This window comes from Oncorhynchus mykiss, chromosome 26 (genome assembly GCF_013265735.2).
Source record: "Oncorhynchus mykiss isolate Arlee chromosome 26, USDA_OmykA_1.1, whole genome shotgun sequence".
NCBI classification, from domain to species: domain Eukaryota; kingdom Metazoa; phylum Chordata; class Actinopteri; order Salmoniformes; family Salmonidae; genus Oncorhynchus; species Oncorhynchus mykiss.
In genome coordinates this window covers 44,636,470-44,659,342 of record NC_048590.1, presented here as the reverse complement: position 1 = coordinate 44,659,342, position 22,873 = coordinate 44,636,470, and the positions used below count along the sequence as shown (strand labels likewise).

Here is a 22,873-nt window from a genome sequence, read left to right as displayed (position 1 = left end):
ACAACTACTAGACAGACTGTGGATAGGGTATACAACTACTAGACAGACTGTGGATAGGGTATACAACTACTAGACAGACTGTGGATAGGGTAACAACTACTAGACAGACTGTGGATAGGGTAACAACTACTAGACAGACTGTGGATAGGGTAACAACTACTAGACAGACTGTGGATAGGGTATACAACTACTAGACAGACTGTGGATAGGGTATACAACTACTAGACAGACTGTGGATAGGGTATACAACTACTAGACAGACTGTGGATAGGGTATACAACTACTAGACAGACTGTGGATAGGGTATACAACTACTAGACAGACTGTGGATAGGGTAACAACTACTAGACAGAGTGTGGATAGGGTATACAACTACTAGACAGACTGTGGATAGGGTATACAACTACTAGACAGACTGTGGATAGGGTAACAACTACTAGACAGACTGTGGATAGGGTAACAACTACTAGACAGACTGTGGATAGGGTATACAACTACTAGACAGACTGTGGATAGGGTATATAACTACTAGACAGACTGTGGATAGGGTAACAACTACTAGACAGACTGTGGATAGGGTATACAACTACTAGACAGACTGTGGATAGGGTAACAACTACTAGACAGACTGTGGATAGGGTAACAACTACTAGACAGACTGTGGATAGGGTATACAACTACTAGACAGACTGTGGATAGGGTATACAACTACTAGACAGACTGTGGATAGGGTATATAACTACTAGACATACTGTGGATAGGTTAACAACTACTAGACAGACTGTGGATAGGGTAACAACTACTAGACAGACTGTGGATAGGGTATACAACTACTAGACAGACTGTGGATAGGGTAACAACTACTAGACAGACTGTGGATAGGGTATATAACTACTAGACAGACTGTGGATAGGGTATACAACTACTAGACAGACTGTGGATAGGGTAACAACTACTAGACAGACTGTGGATAGGGTATACAACTACTAGACAGACTGTGGATAGGGTATACAACTACTAGACAGACTGTGGATAGGGTAACAACTACTAGACAGACTGTGGATCGGGTATACAACTACTAGACAGACTGTGGATAGGGTATACAACTACTAGACAGACTGTGGATAGGGTATACAACTACTAGACAGACTGTGGATAGGGTATACAACTACTAGACAGACTGTGGATAGGGTATACAACTACTAGACAGACTGTGGATAGGGTATACAACTACTAGACAGACTGTGGATAGGGTATACAACTACTAGACAGACTGTGGATAGGGTATACAACTACTAGACAGACTGTGGATAGGGTAACAACTACTAGACAGACTGTGGATAGGGTATACAACTACTAGACAGACTGTGGATAGGGTATACAACTACTAGACAGACTGTGGATAGGGTAACAACTACTAGACAGACTGTGGATAGGGTAACAACTACTAGACAGACTGTGGATAGGGTAACAACTACTAGACAGACTGTGGATAGGGTAACAACTACTAGACAGACTGTGGATAGGGTATACAACTACTAGACAGACTGTGGGTGGGGTATACAACTACTAGACAGACTGTGGATAGGGTAACAACTACTAGACAGACTGTGGATAGGGTATACAACTACTAGACAGACTGTGGATAGGGTATACAACTACTAGACAGACTGTGGATAGGGTAACAACTACTAGACAGACTGTGGATAGGGTAACAACTACTAGACAGACTGTGGATAGGGTAACAACTACTAGACAGACTGTGGATAGGGTAACAACTACTAGACAGACTGTGGATAGGGTATACAACTACTAGACAGACTGTGGGTGGGGTATACAACTACTAGACAGACTGTGGATAGGGTATACAACTACTAGACAGACTGTGGATAGGGTAACAACTACTAGACAGACTGTGGATAGGGTATACAACTACTAGACAGACTGTGGATAGGGTATACAACTACTAGACAGACTGTGGATAGGGTAACAACTACTAGACAGACTGTGGATAGGGTAACAACTACTAGACAGACTGTGGATAGGGTAACAACTACTAGACAGACTGTGGATAGGGTATACAACTACTAGACAGACTGTGGATATGGTATACAACTACTAGACAGACTGTGGATAGGGTATACAACTACTAGACAGACTGTGGATAGGGTATACAACTACTAGACAGACTGTGGATAGGGTATACAACTACTAGACAGACTGTGGATAGGGTAACAACTACTAGACAGACTGTGGATAGGGTATACAACTACTAGACAGACTGTGGATAGGGTATACAACTACTAGACAGACTGTGGATAGGGTAACAACTACTAGACAGACTGTGGATAGGGTAACAACTACTAGACAGACTGTGGATAGGGTATACAACTACTAGACAGACTGTGGATAGGGTAACAACTACTAGACAGACTGTGGATAGGGTAACAACTACTAGACAGACTGTGGATAGGGTAACAACTACTAGACAGACTGTGGATAGGGTAACAACTACTAGACATAATGTGGATAGGGTATACAACTACTAGACAGACTGTGGATAGGGTAACAACTACTAGACAGACTGTGGATAGGGTATACAACTACTAGACAGACTGTGGATAGGGTAACAACTACTAGACAGACTGTGGATAGGGTAACAACTACTAGACAGACTGTGGATAGGGTATACAACTACTAGACAGACTGTGGATAGGGTAACAACTACTAGACAGACTGTGGATAGGGTATACAACTACTAGACAGACTGTGGATAGGGTAACAACTACTAGACAGACTGTGGATAGGGTAACAACTACTAGACAGACTGTGGATAGGGTATACAACTACTAGACAGACTGTGGATAGGGTAACAACTACTAGACAGACTGTGGATAGGGTATACAACTACTAGACAGACTGTGGATAGGGTAACAACTACTAGACAGACTGTGGATAGGGTAACAACTACTAGACAGACTGTGGATAGGGTATACAACTACTAGACAGACTGTGGATAGGGTATACAACTACTAGACAGACTGTGGATAGGGTAACAACTACTAGACAGACTGTGGATAGGGTATACAACTACTAGACAGACTGTGGATAGGGTAACAACTACTAGACAGACTGTGGATAGGGTATACAACTACTAGACAGACTGTGGATAGGGTAACAACTACTAGACAGACTGTGGATAGGGTAACAACTACTAGACAGACTGTGGATAGGGTAACAACTACTAGACATACTGTGGATAGGGTAACAACTACTAGACAGACTGTGGATAGGGTATACAACTACTAGACAGACTGTGGATAGGGTATACAACTACTAGACAGACTGTGGATAGGGTATACAACTACTAGACAGACTGTGGATAGGGTATACAACTACTAGACAGACTGTGGATAGGGTATACAACTACTAGACAGACTGTGGATAGGGTATACAACTACTAGACAGACTGTGGATGACAGTCTATTCTTCTTGAGCACCACACCACTGCTGGAATAAAAACAGGGAAGAGAGACAAAGAACCTGTAACCCAGGTCTCCCTTTGGCCAAGCCAACATCTTAACTGTCTTAAACTGAGAGTCAGGGACATGATGTCGCCACGAGCAGCACCGCAGATGTTGCAGATGAGAACGATGCAAGACGATCCACTCACAGAGTATCTGTTCATGTGCACAGGTGCGTTTCCATCTGCTCCACCGTCATAATTGCAGGACCAAATCAGCAGAGTAGTTTAGTATCAAACTTCAATGCTCTTCGTTGTTGCGGAAATCGGCCTGATTTTGCTGTTACCTTCATGCATTGTTAACTCTACCTCTAACAAAGAGGGCATCCTCAAGGCCTGAGGCTGACCTTGGCCTTTACATGCCTCAGCCAGGGCTATCTGATTACAAGAGTGTGATTGCAAATCCCCTTTCGCTACACATGCACAAAGTGAACAGCACCACATATAATTAGTCTGAAGTAGGATTCAACCACCACAGCCTGTTAGCGCAGCCTAGCAACCTATAGCACAGACCTGAACACTGATTGGGCCCCCACCTCTCAATTAACTGATTTCCAGTCTGTTTGGCCCAATTAAAGCATACCCAGTCAGACAGAAAACAAAGAACTCCAACCAAGGCTCAGCCTTTTTAGTTGAATTTTGTTTTAGTATTTTTTAAATTATTTTACCAGGTAAGTTTACTGAGAACACATTCTCATTTACAGCAACAACCTGGGGAATAGTTACAGGGGAGAGGAGGGGGATGAATGAGCCAATTGTAAACTGGGGATTATTAGGTGACGGGTTGAGGGCCAGATTGGGAATTTAGCCAGGACACCAGGGTTAACACCCCTATTCTTACAATAAGTGCCATGGGATCTTTAACGACCTCAGAGAGTCAGAAAACCTGTTTAATGTCCCATCTGAAAGACAGCACCCTGCCCTGGGGTATTGGGATATTTTTTAGACCAGAGGAAAGAATGCCTCATACTGGCCCTCCAACACCATCTGGTCTCCCATCCAGGGACTGACCAGGACCAACCCTGCTTAGCATCAGAAGCAAGCCAGCAGTGGTATGCAGGGCGGTATGCTGCTGGCTATGACTTTGGTTAGTTGCAAATTCACATAGGTGTCTGGTGGAATGCTCTTACAGCAGTCCCGGCACTGTCCCTCGCCTAACTGCAGTCCCTCGCCTAGCTGCAGTCCCTCGCCTAACAGCAGTCCCAGCACTGTCCCTCGCCTAACTGCAGTCCCACTATTATAAGCTTACTAATGTTTTCTTTGATGCAGATATAGGGGAGCAGTCCCTCACCTAACAGCAGTCCCTCACCTAACAGCAGTCCCTCACCTGACAGCAGTCCCTCACCTGACAGCAGTCCCTCACCTAACAGCAGTCCCTCACCTAACAGCAGTCCCTCACCTAACAGCAGTCCCTCACCTAACAGCAGTCCCTCACCTAACAGCAGTCCCTCACCTAACTGCAGTCCCACTATTATAAGCTTACTAATGTTTTCTTTGATGCAGATATAGGGGAGCAGTCCCTCACCTAACAGCAGTCCCTCACCTAACAGCAGTCCCTCACCTGACAGCAGTCCCTCACCTGACAGCAGTCCCTCACCTAACAGCAGTCCCTCACCTAACAGCAGTCCCTCACCTAACAGCAGTCCCTCACCTAACAGCAGTCCCTCACCTGACAGCAGTCCCTCACCTGACAGCAGTCCCTCACCTAACAGCAGTCCCTCACCTAACAGCAGTCCCTCACCTAACAGCAGTCCCACTATTATAAGCTTACTAATGTTTCTTTGATGCAGATATAGGGGAGCAGTCCCTCACCTAACAGCAGTCCCTCACCTAACAGCAGTCCCTCACCTAACAGCAGTCCCTCACCTAACAGCAGTCCCTCACCTAACAGCAGTCCCACTATTATAAGCTTACTAATGTTTCTTTGATGCAGATATAGGGGAGCAGTCCAAGCTGATTCTTATGTCGTCAATTGAAATGATACACTTTGCATTTGGGGATAATAATGGTAGAGACCTGAAGAGGTTTTGGATTTTATTTCTTGAAGCAAATTATTAGAACGTCTGCTTTTTGCAATGTTCATGATGACACATACAGTTCACCTTGAATGCATGGTTGGCTTTAAGGAAAATTGACTGTTAATAACTATAGCAAGGACAAGACTATGTGAGTTTGTACATTTGGGATCTCAAACAATGAGCATCACTATTTTGTATTGGAGGAAATGAGAAAAGAGGAGAGGGGGTTGCCATCGGCTGTAGAATGTAGAACTGGATTCGAACAGAGCTCGACATCAGACTAAAGAAGAACAGATGTTTTCTAGCATTCTAGCATTCTAACATTAACTTGCTTGACCATGCTGCAGGTTATATAACTGTTTGTCACATGCAATATTTGCTTTGTGGACTTCACCGGACAGATGCTGCTTTCTGGTTTTGTGATGAAACAATGTGTAGTTTAATTTATTCCACCACTGTGACTGTTGTCTTTTTGTTGTCACGGCCTTATTGTATATCACTATGGTGTATGATTTTACAGTTGTAGAGCAAGCAACGCAAATATCACAACATAGGTTGTAATATGGCTTTTTTTACTGGCTTAGCTTCCTCAGTGATTTTACTCTTCCTACTCCACCTTACAGCAGGTCAGTAGGGTTGCCTGGGTAAAATCACTGAGGAAGCTAAGCGTCATCAAATCAACAAGGCTATCATATGCTGAGTTTAAATCACTGAAAACAAACATAAAGATACCAAAAAATGTAGTCCAATCAATGTAGATAAATATCATGTGGCTGTCCATGCGACTGATTTGTGTGTGTGTGTGTGTGTGTGTGTGTGTGTGTGTGTGTGTGTGTAAAACATCATGTTGACTCACCCTAGACTAGTTGAATGCTAATGCCATCCTCCTCTCTTTCTTGTTGGTTAAAGGGTCTATGGCTCTGTCATACAGTACACTTTTAGTTTTTGTTGTCATAGGCTAGCAAGCATTTTAGTTAGTTAGCCTAACTTCCTAGTGTAGCCAATGTGAAATGGATAGCTAGTTAGCGGTGGGCACAATGAACCAGCTAAAGGTAGCCAGCTAGCTAGCTAACATGAATCTACCAGGCTACAACTAGGCTACATATTGAACTTTATTCATTTCAGGCCAGTGGCAAAACATATACATTTATGGTTAGATCAGAATCACCATCATAATCATTGGCCTGTACAGAGAATTAAGTCAAAACCACAAGTCCAAATCCCCATCTCTCTCCATGGTTTAGGAAAAGGTTCACTTTAGTTACAGCAGGACATCAACACAAGCAGACCAGAAACAGGCAAATTTTTCTGAAAATGAAGTTTTGCTTTGAAAGTTATTTGATTGGTCTGAAGCCAAATTCAAACCAGCCTCCCTTGGGGGGGCATTTTTCTGAACCAGGACAACCCACAGCTGAGATATTTTATATATAAAAGATGTATCAAGGGAAGCCAAACGCAGTGGTGTAAAGTACTTAAGTAAAAATACTTTCAAGTATTACTTAAGTAGTTTTTGGTGGTATCTGTACTTTACTTTACTATTTATATTTTTGGCAACTTTTACTTTTATTTCACTACATTCCTAAAGAAAATAATGTACTTTTTACTCCATACATTTTCCCTGACATCCAAAAGTAAATTTTGACAGGAAAATTGTCAAATTCATACAAGAGAACATCCCTGGTCATCCCTACTGCCTCTGATCTGGTGGACTCACTAAACAGAGAACATCCCTGGTCATTCCTACTGCCTCTGATCTGGAGGACTCACTAAACAGAGAACATCCCTGGTCATCCCTACTGCCTCTGATCTGGTGGACTCACTAAACAGAGAACATCCCTGGTCATTCCTACTGCCTCTGATCTGGAGGACTCACTAAACAGAGAACATCCCTGGTCATCCCTACTGCCTCTGATCTGGTGGACTCACTAAACACAAATGCTTTGTTTGTAAATGATGTCTGTGTGCCGCTGGCTATCCGTCAATAAAAACAATGATTGAGCCGTCTGGTTTGCTTAATATAAAGAAATGTAAATGATTTTTACTTTTACTTTTGATACTTAAGTACATTTAATCAATTTCATTTATTTTTGATACTTAAAATACGTTCAGACTTTTACTCAAGTAGTATTTTACTGGTTGACTTTCACTTTTACTTGAGTCATTTTCTATTAAGGTATCTTTACTTTTACTGAAGTATGACAATTGAGTACTTTTTCCACCACTGGCCAAATGCTTGCTGGCATCAACCAATCAAATGCTACGGCGGAACCTGTTATACTCTTTTGGTCCATGCAGCATCAGATACCCGGGCTATATATACTGAGACAGAGCGGCGCTGTTTCCCTGTCCAGACAGCATCAGATACCCGGGCTACATATACTGAGACAGAGCGGCGCTGTTTCCCTCGCTCGGGTGATTTCTCCAGTGAGATTCAGGCACATGCGAATTTACCGAAAATTATGAAAAGACCGAGAGGAAATCAATTATTTTATCATTTTTATTGGTTAAATATTTGGGAAATCGTGGCTTCCCTTAGCATCCCATGAATACACCCCACTGCAGCAGGCGCGCATATATAACATCACACCAGTGCACAGTTAACCATATACACTACTTTGTGTTGTATGATTTGTATACATTAAAATGTTTCCCCTCGCATTTAACAGAGAGAAAAACGATCATACGTTTTTTTAAATGGAATGTATACACATAACTCGAACACATTAGGAATGAGCTATGTTGTATGTTGTACTGCCTATAACACGCAATGTGGTGAATAATGTACAGGATAATAATCAATATGGATATATAGTCTCCATCGCTGTGCTTGACTTGCAGTTGGTGCTAAAGTGTAATTACGTCATTCTAGGTGGAAACAAAGCCGACTGGGTGCCTTTTTAGCACCACACGCGCGCGCGTGAGAACGCCGACAGCTCGGTTCCAACAGCTACCGCAAATCCGGTCCCGGAGTGAAGACATAGTCCACCTATTGGAATACAATACAAAATATGATAAATTAAGGATTATCCGAACGGGAGTGACTGGGGATCGAATCGGATCTTTTGGCTGGTTATTTACTACGGTGTCCGACTGGAAAGTATATTATGGTGTATGGTTCAATTGAAGAATGAATGTTGTGCGTCAACTTCGCATTGCTGCCGCCTTGTTTTGATGACTTTGAGGAATCTATACCTTTTGAATGCTCACTCGGATGAGAGCAAATGGAATCGTGCGTTAGGTGAGTCTATTTGTCCCTTTGTTGGTTATGTACTGTATGTGCGCGCGCGCCAGTGAAGAACTGGAATATGGATTTTATTCTCTGTTTCGAAGTACTCCGCGGTGAATCTGAGGTTATGCAAATGTGATTGAATTATGACCGTGTGGATATCCATTTCTGTTTGAGGAACGAAACTGTTTAGAGTTCTTGAACTGAATCTAGTGGGTATACAATGACAAAAACGTAACCTACTCAATATTCCTGAAAATGATATACATTTAATATCAGCTGTCTGATAGTATATATTTTGGAATGAATTGAATATGAAAACCAATCTTTACTGATCCCTATCTAAAGAGTGAAGCCTTCTCCAAACTATTACCACATTTCATTTCTGTCTTATTCACAATAACACAAATAGACGTGATCATTAGATTAGTTTATTAGTCACATGCACATGGATAACTATTGCTTTGGGATAATAACATGGGATGTAACACCTTATATTCATGATTATTATTACTTGCAATGTTTGGCTATGTTTTGATTGTGTTATGTGATTGTCCAATAGTCAATATCTTGCTCTCTCTCTCTCTCTCTGCTGTGTTTTCTCTCTCTCTCTCTCTCTCTCTCTCTCTCTCTCTCTCTCTCTCTCTCTCTCTCTCTCTCTCTCTCTCTCTCTCTCTCTCTCTCTCTCTCTCTCTCTCTCTCTCTCTCTCTCTCTCTCTCTCTCTCTCTCTCTCTCTCTCTCTCTCTCTCTCTCTCTCTCTCTCTCTCTCTCTCTCTCTCTCTCTCTCTCTCAGGGTCATCCTCCTATCTCTCTCATAAGGGGGACAGGTCTCCCTTGTATTTGAGACGTTCCATCTCAATGGCATCCCCTGTACAGTATACTTAAAGAATAGGAGATTAACGAGGATATCAACATCTAGCTCCATCCCACACCACATGCCATGGATCCTCTACCAGAGTACTCCCTGTTCCTAGTCCGGATCCTGGAGGAACTAGACACTAAACACAGTAGTGTGTCCTACCAGGACCTCTGTAAGTCCCTGTGTGCCCGCTTTGACTTGGTCCACTTGGCCAAGCTACGGAGCCTTCTGTTCTACACAGCCTGCCTGGACCCAGCCTTCCCGGCCACTCTCTTCAAAGACAAGATGAGATGTACTGTTGAGGACCAGCAGTCTAAGAAACTCATGGTGGCAGCGGATATCGTCACTATGTTTAACCTAATCCAAATGAATGGGGGGATGGCCAAAGACAAGCTCCCAATGGCACCACCGAGGCCCAAGTTCCACAAGAACCAGTCGTTTGAGTCATGTAGGTCCGACACTGATGTTTATAAGTACCAGGACTATGAGAGGGGCGGAGGTTATGACCTCATGGATCAACCCTCCAGGGCGGGTCACCACCCCCACCATCGCCCCATGTCCCAAAACAACTCCTCCCACCCCCGCCCACACCCCCATTCCCACTCCGCCAGCTCGAAATCCAACTGCAGCCCACAGTTTATCCCGACCTCGGACCCTAACTTCCTATTGGGCGTAAACAAGGATCTGAAATGTCGAGCAGCGTCGCTAGACAAGCTGCAGCACCTGCCCCAGTACTCAGGCTGCAGTCCTCCATCGCCGCCCTGCGAGATGCAGAGCACCTACTTTCCCATAGACATTGACAGTGAGTCCACCACAGACCAGGAGTCCCTGCAACACATCAACCACACGGAGCCCTTCTCTGTCCACTCCTGTGTCCAGAAGAGAAACATCTTCAAGGAGGATTTTCACAACCTGCTAGCGTTCTCCCCACAGGTCTGTGTCTCTGGTCTTTAATTCTATATTATTTATTTATTTGTATTAAGCATTTACATATCATTCATTATGCAACAATAATTATCCTGACATATTTGTTGGGAAGTACCCCCAACAAGTTTGAGTTTTAATGTTGTCCCATTACTACACTGAAACAACAATACATGAAAAAACAAACATTGAAGATAAAGTCAGACTGATTTCCATTGCAGCCTCCTCCACTGTTAACTATCTGTTATCAATTATCACTCTCTAATTTTTACTGTGATATGTGGTCAGCTACATTCTTTATTGTGCCATGTTCTGAGTTGTTTCGTTCCTACTAAACGGTGCTAGCTGTAAGTATTTGTGCCGTTGTTTGCTAATCTTACCATCTAAATGTCAGAGAAAAGCACAAGAAACCTAAAGGATAAAACAAAAGTGATAAAACAGTTCCTCCCCACTTCCTGAAACTGGTCCATAGATCTACAGATGTACGATCTTAATTAGACCTGCATTGTTGCAGCAAAATAATCCTGCAACAACAGGATTTCAACGTTTAGTCCATAATGTTGCTTGATTGGTGGTTAGGCTATAAGCTGGTCAAAATGAGGCTACATGAAAAGTGGAATACTGTTAATATAGGTTTTTAATGAACTTATGTCAATCATGAAGGTCATCTGCATTTCCTCTGGCACAGGAAAAGTCTCATCAACAAAGAGTGATCAAATCAAGATCCTACATCTGTATAGCCTATGTCACTTAGAATGGAAATGTCTCAATGGACATAACTCTCAGTGAGAATAACCAATCTATAAAACGTATTTCTTTCTAGAAAGGCTTGGTCTGAGCCTAATGTTACATCCTGCACCTTTATGCTTAGTTTGACACTTTCTTTGTTTGATTTGATAATGCAGGGTGTTTTGACTGATGTGTTAACACAACAGTGTATTAAAATGTTGTTGTTGTAAAAGTGAATGAGTCTGTAACAACAACAAAAAAATCACTTGTGTAATGACAAAAATTGCTCAAAACAATTACCAAATTTCTATGAAACTATTACCTTTAGGTTTTAGTCAGTTAATTAACAGATATTCTTATCAGCGTGACTTAGAGCCAAACAATACAATATTACCATAATGTTAGAGTGTCACTACACAGGTTTAAGAGCAACTTAATGAAGTGTTACCCCATTGTCGTTATAGGTCATCACCTCAGAGTGCAAACCAAACATCAGGGCAACTGGAGGCTACCACCGGAGAGAGCTCCACAAACCTGCCACATTCTTCAACCACAGCTTCGAGCTGCCCTACAGTAACCCCTACTTTGAGCCTACTATGAACTCGCCCATTCAGGAGAAACGGCGAGCGAAGCACGAGAGTCTGGACGACCTTCAAGCGTCTACGTATTTCGGGCCAACGACAGTGACAGAGTGCGTGAACACACGGAGGAGTACGGCTAGGCCGGGGAAGCAGCCAATTTGGCCCGTCAAAAGCCTGAGTCTGAATGCTGAAGAAGGGCCACCGGATTTTGAGAGGTCATTTCTGAATGGGAAACCGCTGAAAGACAACCATCGCCACAATGTAGTCAATAAAGAGAATGAGCAGCACTTCCAGTGTGCCAAAGAGAAAGTGGTGGCCTCCCCTTCAGGGTTCGCAAAGAAAACCAACGGGTTGAAAACAAAGGATATGTCTTCAATGGCGTGCGGTCCCGGGGTGGGTGTCGACAAAAGAGAGGTTGGGAAAAGATTTAAAGAGAAAGGCATCAACAGTACGTCTTTTCAAGGAGGTAACATAGACAGCTCGTCCAGCATAGGGACACAAACGGAGCAGGCCGAACAGAGGAAGCTAAAAGACTATGCCGCCGCTCACGCAAAATACGTCGAGAGAGAGAGGCATTCGTGCAAACACTCGGAAGAGGACTCTGAGATCATCAGCGATGACATCAGTGACATCTTCCGCTTCCTTGACGACATGAGCGTGTGCGACTCGCTGGGCGTCATCCAATCGTCGTGCTACAACAGCATCGGATCTCTCTCTCAGGTGACCATGAAGTCTGACGGCGACAGCTCACCCGAATGCAACACGGTCAAACTGGCCAAGTCCAAGCTGGACTGCCTCTTTCATTCCCTAGAGAACACGGACGACGAGCTCAAATCGAGCGTGTGCAAGCTTGTTATGAGGATAGGTGAGATCGAGAAGAAGCTGGAGTCTCTGTCCGGAGTCCGAGGAGAGATCTCGCAGGTGCTCTCCAAGCTCACCAAACTCGACGAGAAGATCCAGGAACCCGAAACCAACGGGAGACCAGGCGAAAACGCTTTAGCCACCACATCCACCCCAGATCACCTTCACCCCGACCCCAACCTCTCGCCCCATGTCTTTCAGTGCCACACGACAGGCCACAACATCAAGGTGGATAACGGATCAGTGGAGTGGGGCTGCTCAGACAGTGAGAGTCTGAGGGTCAAGGCAATTAAGAAAAGTATGTTCACGCGGAGGTCGTCACGCTCACTCAATGAGGAGAACAGCGCCACGGAGTCAAAGGTGGCGAGCATCACCAACTCACCACGGGACTGGAGAACGGTGTCGTATTCTTCGCACCATGGGGATGAGGGCAAAGACAAGGACAGAGACAGAGACCGAGAAAGGGACACCAAGGACAGACACAGGAAAGCCAAAGAGGTAAGAAAATGGTTTACATTTCTAACACTTTTCACATTACACCAACATTAGATACTTTGTGTTTTTTGGGCTGTTTGATGTAATATGAGAGCATATTTTCTACCACAAGAAAGCGGCTTTGGGAAAAAAAAGCGCTATTAAAATCCTATGTAGTATTATTATCATTACAGAAACATGACAAGAGTAATCAACGAGGTAAGAACAATGGAATAGAATACTTTTATATAAGTCCTTTGTAAGTGCTGGACCGCACTGTACGTTGTTCAAGATGGGGATAAAATGGATTTAATTGTAAAAAAACATCTACAACAATCTACAATAATTTTTTTTTTTTGTTGTTAACTAATATATCTTGATTAGATAGGTGTTCACCCCCTGAGTCAATACAAGTTATAAACACCATTGGCAGCAATTAAAGTAAGTCAGTGAGTCTTTTGGGGTAAGTCTCTAAGAGCTTTGCGTACCTGGATTGTGCAATATTTGCCCATTATTCTCTAAATTCTTCAAGCGCTGTCAAGTTGGTTGTCGATAGACAGACATTTTCAAGTCTTGCCATAGATTTTCATGCAGATTTAAGTCAAAACTGTAAGTAGGCCACTCAGGAACATCCAATGTCGTCTTGGTAGTGTAGATTTGGCCATGTCTTGGTAGTGTAGATTTGGCCTTGTGTTTTAGGTTTATTGTCCTGCTGGAAGGTGAATTTGTCTCTGTGTCTGTTGGAAAGGAGATTGAACCAGGTTTTCCCCTAGAATTTTGCCTGTGCTTAGCTACATTTAGTTTATTTTTATCCTGAAAAACTCCCCAGTCCTTGCTGATGACAAGCACACCCATAACATGATGCAGCCACCACCATGTACAGGCTTCCTTAATTTCACTCTGTCAATTTGGTTAGTATGTTGGAGTAACTACAATGTTGTTGATCCATCCTCAGTTTTCTCCTATCACAGTTTTCTCCTATAAATTCTGTAACTGTAAAATCACCGTTAGCCTCATAGTGAAATCCCTGAGTGGTTTTATTTCTCTCTGGCAACTCAGTTTGGAAGGACGTCTGTATCTTCGCATTGATACACCATCCAAAGCCAAATTAACAGCTTTACCATGCACAAAGGATATTCAGTGTCTGCTTTATTATTTTTACCAATCTACCAATCAGTGCCCTTCTTTGTAATGAGCTTGAGTCTGTATTCACGATCCCGGATCCGGGATGGGGAGATCAGAAAGGTTAATTCTTCTTATTATCATCTTTTCGTGACAAAATATCGCGCTTAAAACGGGAACGTTTTTTATCCAAAAATGAAATAGCGCCCCTAGAGCTCTAACAGGTTAAGGCTGTCAGACAACAAAATCTGGAAAAGTCAAGGGGTGAGAATACTTTCTGGAGGCACTGTTAGTCATTTAGCAGACGCTCTTATCCAGAGCCACTTACAGTAAATGAGTGCCAGTGGAGGCTGCTGAGGGGAGGACGGCTCATAATAACTACACTTAACTACACCAGTGGAGGCTGCTGAGGGGAGGACGGCTCATAATAACTACACTTAACTACACCAGTGGAGGCTGCTGAGGGGAGGACGGCTCATAATAATGGCTGGAGCGGCACAACTGGAATGGCATCATACACATAGAAACATTAGCTATACCATGTCTCACACTGTATAATCACGTGGCATTTTGAGGACATTGCATTTTTGAAAACCTGAGGACTATGACAACCAAGCCATACAAACATAAACTGTAAAACTTCAATTAAGTCTCAAATAGCCACTTGTCCCTTTTAATAGCCCGGCATCAGCACATATTTCAAATAAAATCAAAGTTTATTGGTTGCATGCACAGTTTAGTTATAAACTGGTTGGTTCGAGCCCTGAATGCTGATTGGCTGACAGCCATGGTATATCAGACCGTAATCCACAGGTATGTCAACACATTTATTTTACTGCTCTAATTACTTTGGTAACCAGTTTATAATAGCAATAAGGCACCTCAGGGGTTTGTGATATATGGCTAGTATACCACGGCTAAGGGCTGTATCCAGGCACTCTGCGATGCATCGTACTTAACCTCTTGAAGCTAGGGGGCACTATTTTTATGTTTGGAAAAATAACGTTCCCAAAGTAAACGGCCTATTTCTCAGGACCAGATGCTAGAATATGCATATAATTGACAGATTAGGATAGAAACCACTCTAAAGTTTCCAGAACTGTAAAAATATTGTCTGTGAGTATAACAGAACTGATATTGCAGGCGAAAGCCTGAGAAAAATCCAATCAGGAAGTGACTCTTATTTTTAAATCCCTGTGTTCCTATGCATCCCTATTGCCCATTGAAAGGGATATCAACCAGATTCCTTTTTCTGTTGGCTTCCCTAAGGTGTCAACAGCCTTTAGACATAGTTTCAGGCTTTTATTTTGAAGAATGAGCGTGAACGACCACATTGCGTAAGTGGACAGGTGGGGGCTCTCAGAGTGATTTGTGCGCAAAAGAGAGAGGCTGCTATTGTTACTCCCGGTCCTAGCTTTCGCTGTAAAGCATAATTTCAAAATCTGAGACGACAGGTGGATTAACAAAAGGCTAAGCTGTGTTTTCCTATATTGCACTTGTGATTTCATGAATATAAATATTTTCTAGTAATATTATTTGACTGTGGCGCTATGCTATTCAGCGTTGTTGATGACAATTCTCCCAGATCCGGGATGGGTGGTTCTAAGAAGAACAGCCCTTAGCTGTGGTATATTGGCCATATACCACACCTACTCGGGCCTTATTAATTAATCATAGTGGGTGCAGAGAAATGCTTATGTTTCTAGCTCCTAGCAATGTAGTAAAATGTTATGCAAGTACACACATGATAATAAATAAATCAAAACAACAAGAAATCAAGAAATGTCTGAACGAATCCAATTAACCATCCAAATAGCACTGTAACAGTAATTCAAATGCAGTCTACTATATATTTCAGTGCATAAACACCTGCTTCTAATAAATGCCAGGTTTAAGTGAATTGCTTACGAGTTAACTTCAGTGAGTACTGTAAAGATTATGCAAAAGAAGATAAAGGAGAGCAACATCATTGTCTTTTCAACATTTTATTGAGCAAAAGATGTGTGCATTAAGGAAATGGACGCCTGGCTCAAATAGAAGCCTGTCTCTAATAACCGCCAGTTGTGTTCAGTGATTGAAGCAAATAAATGGCCGTGGCTGTTAATGAAGTTTTACGGTATGTAAAGTCACTATCTCCTATGTACATGTAGACAGAGACGGGATGTCATAGAAGTACTGTCACAAATGTCTAGAGATTCAACAGTGTTAATTAAACAGTTGCTATGAAAAGGATATAATTTCCCTCGCTTCCCTTCCTCAAATCTCACACGCACGCACACACACACATTTCATGCACGCACGCACGCATGCATGCATGCACACGCAAACACACACACTTAAACACACACAGACACGAAGGAGACAGGCAATTGGCTCGACGGCAGGATTTGATGCTATAGTTGGGTCACAGACGTCAGTGGAGCTAAATTATCCCAAACCCAGATCCCCCTTCCGTCTCACAGAAAGAAATGAGACGCATTCTACCAATCTCTCCAATGAGAGGAGAGATTAATACTGTCAATTTAGGAACACAAGAGGCAAGGGATTGTGGGCTGAATCCTTTTCCTTGGGGGCGTTTATGAACTCTCAGGTTAGCACTCTCATAATTCATCACTCGTCAAGGGGAAGGGGCCAGAGTCATTTCAGGCTTAGCAGAAAAACAGCTGGCATCCAAATATACAGTAGAGCAGGAGGTAACACGCTAACTAAGTCTGTAAGGTTTTCTGTTGTGAGATTTACATGGATCAGAGTGCCATATCGTAGATATACTGCTGTTATACAGACAGAGGAAATAGGGTCTGTTTGTGAACAATTATCTGGCTGTAAATTACTATTTGGGGATTATTGTTGGTTTTTATATAATGGGGACTAATTCTCAGGCACGTGAATTACAATAGATTCCTTTCCTGAGAATTTCTTCAAACCCTCCCACCCCCTTCCCATGGGAGAAGAAATGAACTTGTCCATAGACTCTGATGATTTAAGGTCAGATTTACATTCCCCCTTCATGGTTTAGTTTAGGTGAAGGTCACGCAGAACCTAGATCTGTGCCAATGGGCACCATCTTCTACCCCCTCCCTTCCCCGGGGTTAAGGGGGGTTCAAAACAGCATGTTGAAATGTCACTCTCAGTTTGCAGGTGTAACACTGACTAGTCATTCTCAGTGACCTTTCCCTGCGAAGCCAAATGGAGCGGATGTTAATTGAAATGGGTCTCGACCTCGAGCTGTCATTCTACAAGCCCTGTGCTGCGTATGTATCTTTTTGATCACTGAATGGATAACTGACTAGCATGCATGCCCTCTCCATCTAGACAAGTTACCTCTCTCTGTCTGTCTGTCTGTCTGTCTGTCTGTCTGTCTGTCTGTCTGTCTGTCTGTCTGTCTGTGTCTGTCTGTCTGTCTGTCTGTCTGTCTGTGTCTGTCTGTCTGTGTCTGTCTGTCTGTCTGTCTGTCTGTCTGTCTGTCTGTCTGTCTGTCTGTCTGTCTGTCTCTCTCGCTCTCTCTCTCATAATTTTCTTAGTTGGGGCAGCAGGTAGCCTAGTGGTTAGAGAGGCGAGCCAGCAGCCGGAGAGTTGCCAGTTCGTATCACGTGTCCGATGGGAAATGTCTGGCAGGAAGTGAGCTGGCAACCGAAGGGTTACTGGTATCTAATCTTAGATGCCATTGCCTGCCATTGTGCCCTTGAGCAAGGCACTCAACCCCCCACAACAATTAGCTCCCCGGGCGCCCAGTGTGGGGCCCCCCCACACCTTTCCAAAACCTGTGTATGTGTCTTTTGGAGGAGTTGGGTTAAAAGAGGAAGTCAAATATCTTAATCTGATAGGTCAAAAGACTGGATACGTTTCCCAGTGTATTGCTTCCACCTTCCCTGAACTCCAACTTCATTCATGTGCCCAATACTCCTGAGTCACTCCATTTCATCATATTCTTTGCTTCATGAGCACTGACAGGTGCACCGTGGAGGTTTGAATTGTATATTAACGTTCTGTCATTTATTCTTTGAAGTGAAGGTAGTCTTTTTCCCTGTCAGGATTCTTGGGAGTTGGCAACATATATTTTGTATAACAAAGACACCTGGCCTTTTCCATAAAATTAGTTTAAAATCACTTTCTCTAAAGTGTCAATGGGTGGTTGAATGTTGAAAGTTTTGTGCCTTTGAAATAAGAATTCTAAGCTGCAACTACTTCAATAAATGTTTTGGAGGGATGTGAAAGGTTAAACGTCTATTCGTGATACAAATCCATCCCTAACCTTGTTAGTTAGTTCCTCTGTCTGACCACATTCCAAACTCAGGGTCACGTGAATAAATATTTCACTTCCCAAAGTAGAGTCTGAATGAGCAAATTCCTCACAGTCAGTTTCCATGTGTTGGGACTTAACACGTACACCATTGTCTTATTTCAGGAAGCAAAAGGGCTGTCTGTACTCATCTGTCTGATGACTCTGGAACCCTTATGGAAGAGATCCAAAGGATTTTGGCTACAATATGCTGTCATTATGCTGTCATTACATTCTAATAATACCTAGGTGACTGTCAATACCAACTCTTTTTCATCCTCAAAGAATCAGAATTGGCCTTAATTAAACCCCACCAGGAGTTTCACACAAGATTAACACATTTCATTTGCAATAACATAAACATGAAGTGATCTGATAACCTGTTTCTAAAATTAAAAAGAGTGCCACCAACTGGTGGTGGTCTCCGGAAGAGTTGCGGGTTAAATATAGGTATAATCATCTCAGCGTCTCTATTAGAAGGCTTGACCAGTAGGAGACAGATGCACAGAACACATTTTATTGCACACAAACCAACGTAGCAAGAGGGGACTAGTACAAGTGGTTTCTATGAAAGAACGACTTAAATAACATATTTTACACAGCGGTAATAAGGTGATAGCAACGTGCTATGTTAATTGTTATATGTAGTGTATATACAGTAGATGAAAATATACAAAATATTCAATAGCTTAGACAGTAGCTATATATGATAGCAATGCGCTAACATGCTAGGTAGCTAAGCTAGCATCACTTGAGTACCGGACACAGCTCTGGGGGCCCATGCGCCTGTCATCGAGGTCTAATAATTTAATAAATATATATATATCATTTTGACACTAACCCTCAAAAAAGACATTCATACACATTTTTAACTTCCTAGTACATATGGAAATTAAGTGTTTGTTTCTTGGACTTCAGGAATATGACTGAAGAAGTGCCTCAGGCCTTGAAAAATAATACATTTAACATTAACTGATTGAAAGTTTTAGTTTAGAAAACGATCTCTCCGCAAAAGCGACAGTTACAGGGATGGTAAAAAACAGCTTGGTTGCCTTAACAACATCAGGGAAACTGGGCAGAAGGAAGTGGTGCTTCAAATACAGCAGTTCTGCAAAATCTTTAATTGAGCCTCTCATTCTCCTTAATTGCCGGCCTCAACACGTTATGGAAAGAGATTAACTGTATAGGAAGCTCTGGGGACAGGTCATCTGGATACTGGACAGCTCAACACGTTATGGAAAGAGATTAACTGTATAGGATGCTCTGGGGACAGGTCATCTAGATACTGGACAGCTCAACACGTTATGGAAAGAGATTAACTGTATAGGAAGCTCTGGGGACAGGTCATCTGGATACTGGACAGCTCAACACGTTATGGAAAGAGATTAACTGTATAGGATGCTCTGGGGACAGGTCATCTGGATACTGGACAGCTCAACACGTTATGGAAAGAGATGAACTGTATAGGAAGCTCTGGGGACAGGTCATCTGGATACTGGACAGCTCAACACGTTATGGAAAGAGATTAACTGTATAGGATGCTCTGGGGACAGGTCATCTGGATACTGGACAGCTCAACACGTTATGGAAAGAGATGAACTGTATAGGAAGCTCTGGGGATAGGTCATCTGGATACTGGACAGCTCAACACGTTATGGAAAGAGATTAACTGTATAGGAAGCTCTGGGGACAGGTCATCTGGATACTGGACAGCTCAACACGTTATGGAAAGAGATGAACTGTATAGGAAGCTCTGGGGATAGGTCATCTGGATACTGGACAGCTCAACACGTTATGGAAAGAGATGAACTGTATAGGAAGCTCTGGGGACAGGTCATCTGGATACTGGACAGCTCAACACGTTATGGAAAGAGATTAACTGTATAGGAAGCTCTGGGGACAGGTCATCTGGATACTGGACAGCTCAACAGTAACAACAAACGGTTTGCAATTTATTTATACTGGTGAACCGGCGTTTGAGATGTGTGGTTACAAATATCAACAGTCCCTTATCTCTGGTATAATGTATCTTGGCATGCATCATTCAAGACTAAGTTTAAATTGTGTGCAGTGCAATGGACATATAATGCTCAATGTCTCAGGAAAGACTGTCTGGGTTGACAATACTCAGTATAGAAAACAGTCAGGCCCGCACCCTGAACCTACAGGCCGTGGTGAAAAAATGTACACACAAAATAAGGAGGACTTCAGGAGACCAGGGGAGTCTCTCAAGCTGGAATTCATTTGATTTCATGTAATTGACCTTGCAGCCCATTTATTACCGGCTGAGTTCAACAATAAATAGTGGATGAATTTATCCTTAAGACGACTACTTTTATTCCTCATTGCTAGGCTATTCCATGTCATCTTTTATTCCTCATTGCTAGGCTATTCCATGTCATCATTTATTCATCATTGCTAGGCTACTCCATGTCATCTTTTTTCCTCATTGCGAGGCTATTCCATGTCATCTTTTATTCCTCATTGCTAGGCTATTCCATGTCATCTTTTATTCCTCATTGCGAGGCTATTCCATGTCATCTTTTATTCCTCATTGCTAGGCTACTCCATGTCATCTTTTATTCCTCATTGCGAGGCTATTCCATGTCATCTTTTATTCCTCATTGCTAGGCTACTCCATGTCATCTTTTATTCCTCATTGCGAGGCTATTCCATGTCATCTTTTATTCCTCATTGCGAGGCTATTCCATGTCATCTTTTATTCCTCATTGCGAGGCTATTCCATGTCATCTTTTATTCCTCATTGCGAGGTGATTTGATGTCATTTTTATTAAAAGTGTATAAATAGCAGCTAAACACGGTATACATTATAGCTATAGATTGTACACTGCATAATGAAACAATCCCTAGTAAGCTAGTGTTTTGAGGGTGGATTGACTTTTTTGGCATTAATAGACAACTTTCCATCCAAGTTGGGAGAGAGCGCGAGGGCGGCTCATGTCATGCAGGTTCAGGGATAATTTAAGATACTCTTTGAAGAGGTAGGGTTTCAGATGTTTTCAGAAGATGAGCAGGGACTCTGCTGTCCTAGCTTCAGGGGGAAGCTGGTGCCACCATTGGGGTGCCAGGACCGAGGAGAGCTTAGACTGGGCTGAGCGGGTGCCACCTTCCCATACGGGTGGGAGGGCCAAGAGACCAGAGGTGGCAGAATGGAGTACTTGGGTTGGAGGTTAGGTCAGAGTTAGGTCAGAGTTTGTGAGCCTGTGTCCCAGGGCTGTAGAGTGTGAATTTGAAGGGTTTTCTACTTGCCTGACACTCAAACTGAATTCCTCCGCTGCTCTATCATTTGTTACATACTTCAGTCTGAGGCTGCCATCACTGAAGGCGTTTGTGGTGATGTCAAAATGAGTGGATTCTGTACAAAACAAAGTAATCAGCAATTGGATCATCTCTAACCAATCAGAGTTTCAAAGCCAATGACACATTTTCAAAATGCCGCTTTAGCAATGCATATTCTGTCTCTGGCCCAACCCATCGGTTTCTGCGACCAATCAGACTGAATGGATTTCCATCCTGACTCATTACGTGGGCGTAGCACTTAACTGGAGCAAGGCGTTTGGGTAACAAGGCAAGTTTTCTACATAACACATTTGAAATGTATTTAGGAACTACACATACACTCCAAACTAGTCCAACCAACTGTATAAACGTATAGAAACACACAGAGATCAAAGGGAAGTGAAACGGCGGGTCTTTGGAGACAGGAAGTATAACTGAGTCGTCTTGAGGTGATGGAATGCTTCTGTATTTCATGGCAATATATGCTGGAGGGAGAGACACACAACTTGTGAGTCTGTCTTCTGATTATGGTCTAAGAAGTATATACTCAGAAGACGGTCCATTGGTGGAACATAAGAAGCTTGAGAAGAAATTGGACCAAACTTTGTGCTAATTGGAGTCAAATATGTGGCATTTGTCACCTCTTCCTCCAGAAATGAACTGACATTTTTTTATTTAACTTTTATTTAAAAACCTTTATTTAAAAAGGAAAAGGCCGTTGAGTTTAGAAACACCATTTTGCGAGGGGGACCTGGCATCAAGAGCCTATTGATGAAAATTAAGATAACCATGCTGGAAATACGCAATGGGACTACATATTCACATCCAAGTATTTTTCTGTGCACTAATATATGTTGCTGGATCCTTGTAAGGATTTACAAGGATCCAGCAACATACAGTGCCTTGCGAAAGTATTTGGCCCCCTTGAACTTTGCGACCTTTTGCCACATTTCAGGCTTCAAACATGAAGTTATAA

The 22,873-nt window shown here is 42.7% G+C and overlaps 1 protein-coding gene across 1 annotated transcript in view; it reads left to right on the top strand.

The window, feature by feature from the left end:
• The first annotated feature begins 8,370 nt into the window (after positions 1-8,370).
• Positions 8,371-22,873, top strand: part of LOC110506176 (major intrinsically disordered Notch2-binding receptor 1-like) — a 55,536-nt gene continuing 41,033 nt past the window's right edge. The window contains exons 1-3 of the mRNA XM_036963925.1: positions 8,371-8,779; positions 9,562-10,560; positions 11,745-13,220. Of these exons, the coding sequence (XP_036819820.1) occupies positions 9,709-10,560; positions 11,745-13,220 (2,328 nt within the window). The 5' untranslated portion in view covers positions 8,371-8,779; positions 9,562-9,708. The remainder of the gene's footprint in view (positions 8,780-9,561; positions 10,561-11,744; positions 13,221-22,873) is intronic.